The 6,702-nt window shown below is 34.2% G+C and overlaps 1 protein-coding gene across 1 annotated transcript; it reads left to right on the plus strand.

Annotated features, from left to right (window-relative positions):
• Positions 1-1,175: 1,175 nt before the first annotated feature.
• LOC112019768 (BI1-like protein) lies at positions 1,176-3,751 on the plus strand. The gene is made up of 4 exons (XM_024052290.2): positions 1,176-1,606; positions 2,839-2,952; positions 3,059-3,216; positions 3,346-3,751. Exons 1-4 carry the CDS (start codon positions 1,333-1,335, stop codon positions 3,550-3,552), a joined length of 753 nt encoding a protein of 250 aa, XP_023908058.2. The 5' UTR covers positions 1,176-1,332; the 3' UTR covers positions 3,553-3,751.
• The last annotated feature ends 2,951 nt before the right edge of the window (positions 3,752-6,702 follow it).

Below are 6,702 nucleotides of genomic sequence, written 5' to 3' on the forward strand. Positions count from 1 at the left end.
TGTGAAATGCAAATAAAAGTGTTTGATTAGTCGAATGACAATAGGCACCCGAGTTGCCTGCTTTGTGAGCACTCTTGTATTGATTTTTACTTGGAGTTTCAAAGAAGAAGTTCATTGTTTGGATTTGCGAGAAATTTTCATAGATAAGTGATAGAAATTTTGACAAAAATGGAATTTTTTTTGGAGTAGGATTTGAGAGAGAGATTTTATTTTGTTAAAACAAGTGTACGCTATGACAAAAATTTTCATTGTAATTAATTAATGATAGAGCAGGGTTCAAAGAAAAAAAAAGAAAAAAGAAAAAAGAAAAAGAAGAAGAGAGTCCACTTCAACTTCAAGGTGATATCACGAAATAATATTAATCAATCCATCAAACCGGCGAAACTTACATTCCACCATATAAATATTCCCATCAAATCCAAAGATAAAAAATAATAATATAATAAATCCTATATAAAAAAAAAAGAAATAATAAATTTATAATTCTAAGGATCCTAATTCCTATGGTTACATCCTACCATGTAATAAATCATTTGCTTGCAACATTGAAGGAAGGGGTTAAAAAAAAAAAATGTCCACACCTATGAAACTTCTTGGTAATATCCTCCTAACTTCTCCTAACGTTCTACTTATCAAATAATCAACTCCTTAAAAAAAGTCCTATAAATAAACCCTTTAGAAAAATAAAAACTTGAAAAAGAAAAAAAAAAGAAAGAAAAGAAAAATCAACCCATTGAGACGAAAACTAATGCGACAGCCCTCTTCTCCATCAACCTTGACAATCCAATCACATAGATCTAAATCACATCCAATGACCATTAATCCCACTAAACAAGCAAGAGTTAGCTTACTAAATGACTTTAGTATTTTATTAAAATGAAAAATCAAAATCCATTTCATCGCTGTTTGTAAATTTTTTTTTTTTTATAAAAAAATTAGTAATGGCATTTTAACCTTTTTTTTTTAAAAAAAAGTAATAATGCTACAAACAAGATAAAAAATTTCACAATATTTTAATTAACAAATTATAATTAATATAACACGTATTTTAAAAACATAATTTCAACTAAAACATGTACAACAACGAAAACTGAACGTGTTAACGCGTTTTTATTACTCTATTGCTATTTAATAATATTTATAAAATTGTGAAATATATTGAACACCCCTGTCACGGTATCATCCAACGACCAAACTCTTCCCCAAAGAAAACTCCATTCATTCGATAAATAACAACAACAAATCACAAAACAAACACAAAAACCAGAAAAAGCTGAAGACTTTGTTCATTTCTCAAAATCCCAGAAAGAAAAAAGAAAAAGAAAAGAGAAGATGTTCGGATACACAAAAGTAAGCAACACAAAGGTCGGTGGGGATGTGGAAATAGACTTGGAGACAGGAGGTTCAAGCACTCTGTACCCAGGTCTGAGCCACGGTGAGAACCAGCTTCGATGGGGGTTCATTCGCAAGGTGTACGGAATCGTAGCCACACAGCTTGTCCTCACCACCGTCGTCTCCTGCATCACCATTCTCTACACTCCTGTCAACGAGGTCCTCAAAGCCAATCCTGGCTTCTTGCTCTTCCTCATGTTCCTCCCTCTTGTCTGTACGTATCTTTTACCTTAAAGGCTTTGATTTTTTTTTTTTTTGGGGGGGTTTTTTGGTTAAAGATTTATTATTTACGTTTGATTTATTATGGATTTGTGGTTTTTATTCGATTTGGTGATCTGGGTATTTCGTGATTTTGAGTTTTGACTTAAATGTAAAATGTTGGAATTCCCAGATCTGTTCTTGTACACCCACGTGTCTATGTTTATATGTATGTTGACCTAAGAGAAAATCGGTTCTGATGAATTTGTTGGGTGTAAAAGTAGAGTTTTTGTATCTAAAATTGAATCCGGGGGTTTTTTTGCTGTTTGGTGAAATAAAATAAAGAAATGCATATTTTTTAGATGAATTGAGGCCCTTCTCAGAAAAAAAAAGGGTAAAGATTAATAATTGTAATAGATGATGATGATGATTTGTGACAGACTTGCTGATTAGTCTGCTGAGGATCCATAGCCAGTTCCAAAAGTTATTAAAAAAAAAAAGTCTTTTTTGGGTTCTCTTTGATTGACATTTGATTATCTGTCTATTTGTTTGCAATTTCTTGAGTTGTTGTAACTGTTTACATGTTTTTACTTTTGATGATTCGCTGTGTAATGGGAAAAGCTGAGATTAGGATATGAGAATCTCGATTTTGATTTCTTCTATGCGGCAAGATAAGCATCTTAAAGGATTTCTAAAACCCTCTTATTTATTTATTTATTTATTGTTGATTCCTGGTTATAAAAAATGTGTAGATTTCTGCAAAATAAAATTATCCAACACCCCCCCACCCCACCAAAAAAAAAAAAAAAGGCAATTGTAGGGAGCCTTCTTGTTGTTGATGGGACTCTCACTGGGGGAAAATTAAAACTAAACTTTCATGGTTGAACTTCTGTCTATTGTGAGCATTGTGGAACATAACTTTATAGTGTGCTCTATGAAACTCGTATAGTCTAGCTGAAATGGCAACTGGGCAGAGGGTGTGCTTTTGGGTTCAAGGCCCATCAGATGCGTGTGTAACTCATCAATAGACAAACAAGTCTATTATTTTCATTGATGTCATGCTTTAGGCCGATTACCCTCTCAACTAGATACGTAGATTACCTGAATGGCAAGTTTATCCAAAGTTGAACTTTCATCAGCTGTTCTAGCCTCAAGCAATTCACTTGCTGGAGTACTCAGTTGGATCCTACTTGTGTTTTTGTTACAATATGCTAGTTTCATCTTATTAATCAGCCTTAATCTCTGCAGTGTTGTGGCCTATGTATGTGTATCAACAAAAGCATCCATTGAACTTCATCTTCCTTGGACTTTTCACCTTGTCGCTGAGTCTCACAGTTGGTGTAAGCTGTGCCAACACAGATGGTGAGCATCTTCTTTTCCCCCCTTAGATTTCCTGGTGAGAAATCGAGGATGAAATGCAATTTTATAGAATTCCAATCTGATTTTTGTTGTGCATTGGTATTTGCAGGAAAAATTGTGCTTGAAGCATTAATTTTAACCTCAGCTGTGGTCTGCTCCTTAACTGGTTACACTTTCTGGGCATCTAAGAAGGGCAAGGACTTCAGCTACCTTGGACCAATCTTGTTCACCAGCCTCTTTGTCCTTTTTCTAACCGGTTTTATCCAGGTCAGATGCTTGACTTTCTTTGTACTTGGCTTGCCATGAATTTAGTTATTCTGAACATATTTACATAATGCACGTGCAAGTGCACTAACAGTATTGATCTGACTTGGTGGATATTGTGTTGTTATGTAGGTATTCTTCCCACTTGGCTCAACATCTGTTGCCATTTATGGTGGAATGGGTGCTATAATTTTCGCAGGCTACATAGTTTATGACACCGACAACCTCATCAAGCGTTTCACCTATGATGAGTACATTTGGGCTTCCATTACTCTTTATCTGGACATTCTGAACCTGTTCCTCTCCATTTTGAGGATGATGAGACAGGCCAACAATTAGTTGTGCCGTGTAACTTTGCAAGCCTTGTTTAAATCTATCAAATGGTACTCTTACGTATCTTTGTCTGAGACTAAAGGCATAATTGTGGATAACATGTTTCCATGAACTATCGCAGTACAACTGAGTGGGCTGTTATGACATACATTTTCTAGTCTTACATTTGCGTTAATCGTAAATATATTTTGTGGATTGTTTTCCATTTCTTGTTGCTATTAAGCTTGAATGATTAATGTTCATCTCTGGCAGCACTTCACTCCTTAATGTTCTAGAGTCATTGAGATGATTTCTCATTTTTTTGCTAATTAATTAACCAAGATTTTGAGAAGAAAGGACAAAGATTGTATCCATTTTCTAATTTTTTCTGCAGCGTCATGCACCCCCCCCCCCCCCCCCAAATTATTTTTCTCCTGTTTCTTCTTTTCAGTACCAGTTCTTCTGCACAAACATGAAGCTGCTACATTGCCAGGCGGCATGAGTCTGCGTATGCTGTACTCTTTTTCATGTTCTATAATTTGTCCGACTCTGACCATATTAGATTCATTTACCAACTTGATATAATAATGGAAGAGAACTGACACATCTTTAGACCCATTTCATGCTGTACATATCCACTTGGGAATAACGTAACCAAGCAAAAGCTTTTTTGCCAGTCCTCAATTCATCTACTTTTTTGATAGTCAGATGGAAGAGTATTTAGAACTCCAAAAGCAATTATTATGTGAAATCCATCAAAAAAAAATATATATATATTATATATAATAAAATTAGATTCTTAATTTTATGCCACTATGTTCCATTTAATATTAATTTTATGCCAAATTAATTATTGGGTGAAAAAATCATAAAGTGCAAATTCAATTAGTTTTTAAATTGGATTTAAATTACAGTTCAATTTTTCATTACGTATCCATTTAAGTTTTTAATTTTTATTACAAGTGANTGCTATTACCTGTACTCACACATGTTACAGAACTGCATGACCTCCTGATCAGCTACTTTTGGCGTTTTTATGCAAAAAATAATATAGCAGCTTGAATGATTAATGTTCATCTCTGGCAGCACTTCACTCCTTAATGTTCTAGAGTCATTGAGATGATTTCTCATTTTTTTGCTAATTAATTAACCAAGATTTTGAGAAGAAAGGACAAAGATTGTATCCATTTTCTAATTTTTTCTGCAGCGTCATGCACCCCCCCCCCCCCCCCCAAATTATTTTTCTCCTGTTTCTTCTTTTCAGTACCAGTTCTTCTGCACAAACATGAAGCTGCTACATTGCCAGGCGGCATGAGTCTGCGTATGCTGTACTCTTTTCATGTTCTATAATTTGTCCGACTCTGACCATATTAGATTCATTTACAACTTGATATAATAATGGAAGAGAACTGACACATCTTTAAATTTTTATGACAAGTGAATTATTAGGTGCACAAACCAAATAACTTAAAACCAATTAAATTTTGAATTATATATACATATATATATATATATAATGAGAAACTATTACATATTTTAGAAATGTATGATTTAAAAAAAGTGTAAGTTAGTACTCCATGTATAATTTGAACAATCTTTCAAAAAAAATGTATAATTTAAATAGTATAATTTTAATTGTATATGATAAGAGTAATCTTAACGGTATATGATAGGAGTAATTTGTTTAGGACCTAAAAAGTTGTGGTGGCCGTGGTTGTTTGTGATCCCACAAGGTTCAAACCACATGGTCTTCCTATGCCTGACCCGATTTGGACTAAAGATGATGTTCTTTCTCTTCATTCTCCATCCGAGTCTGATCTGGTACCAAACTCGAATCCTTCCCTTTGCATTCCCTCTCTTCTTCTCTCTCCATTGAGTTCTTTTATAAAATTTTTGAAGTTTTTCTTTTACTAAATCAGTTTTGCATATAGGAAAGGAAACCATCATATAGTGGAACCTTATGGCCTATTGACTAATGTTAAAACTATTTTACATTGTTGTATAGCAATGCGTTCCATTGTTGCTTTTAATTCAACTTGGAAATCGTTTTTTCTGTCTTGGATCTTGGGCGAAGTGATTATAAAATGGTTTGCTGGCAGCTTAACTCAAGTTTAGAGATAGACAAGTCATATTTAAACTGTTCATACTTTGACTTGGAACGCCAATTTTTATCTTTGCCTAAACTTGATTCATTAAAATTTCTTGATACTCTAACCTTGTTCACGTTGCCTTGATTCATTAAAATTGCCTTAAGGGCATCCGTTAGCATTTTCCAAAATACAATCATTTTAATTTTTAAGAATTCCATAAGCTAATAATTAATCCTGGCCTGGTTGGTCATCTTTGGTACAGGGATCCTAAAATCTCTTTTCTCACAAATGAATGTTGGCCACAATTTAGATCTGGAAGCCCCCTAGATACATCAAAGGAAAAAACCTCAGCTGTAAAACCAAATTAAAGAATTTCTTTCAGCTTGTGCATATAAAATGAGCAGGAAAATTTTAGGAAAAAAACTTACAGCAAAATTAAGGCGGTCTAGATTCATCATAAATGTAAAATTAGAAAACTAAAATGACTAGGTATGCTATAATGTTCAACCATCCCTTTCAGTTGTCAAATTTCGTTATAAATTTTTCAAACACATTCTGCATATCGCTAGCTTGATAAAATTTGGCTAGTAGCCCCCCATCAATTAGCCAAATTTTGCAGAAACTGCATACTGCAGCCTTCATTGTTAAGGCTAACGTTGATGGCGTCTCAATTGGGGTTGAGCATAGAATGATTCTGGGGAAGAAAGAAGAACACCAAGAAATCTCCCAGCTTTAAATCATTGAGATTATAATAGAATGCCATAATGCAATTTAAATTAAATAACCATGAATGGCTCTGATGCATTTGTCAGGCCAGACCAAGCAACCAGAGAAGCCTAATCTCACCCAAATCACAGATACTACACAGAATGAAACTTGGTTATAGGAGAGTCTGGGAAATATAATTCAAAGCACCATATGGCTGGGAAGAAAGCCATAAAAGATTGTTGGTTAACCCACATCTATGTCCATCTAGAAAACTGCAGCCTTCATTGTTAAGGCTACTATTGATGGCGCCTCAATTGGGGTCGAGCATAAAATGATTTTGGGGAAGAAAAAAGAACACCAAGAAATCTCCAAGCTTTAA

The sequence above is a fragment of the Quercus suber genome, unplaced genomic scaffold, assembly GCF_002906115.3.
Source record: "Quercus suber isolate HL8 unplaced genomic scaffold, Cork oak 2.0 scaffold_390, whole genome shotgun sequence".
NCBI classification, from domain to species: Eukaryota; Viridiplantae; Streptophyta; class Magnoliopsida; order Fagales; family Fagaceae; genus Quercus; species Quercus suber.

Coding starts and splice junctions, on each gene's coding strand:
- LOC112019768 (XM_024052290.2), top strand. CDS start 1,333: ATGTTCGGATACACAAAAGTAAGCAACACAAAGGTCGGTGGGGATGTG. Junction 1,607..2,838: donor CATGTTCCTCCCTCTTGTCT/GTACGTATCTTT, acceptor TAATCTCTGCAG/TGTTGTGGCCTATGTATGTG. Junction 2,953..3,058: donor AAGCTGTGCCAACACAGATG/GTGAGCATCTTC, acceptor TGGTATTTGCAG/GAAAAATTGTGCTTGAAGCA.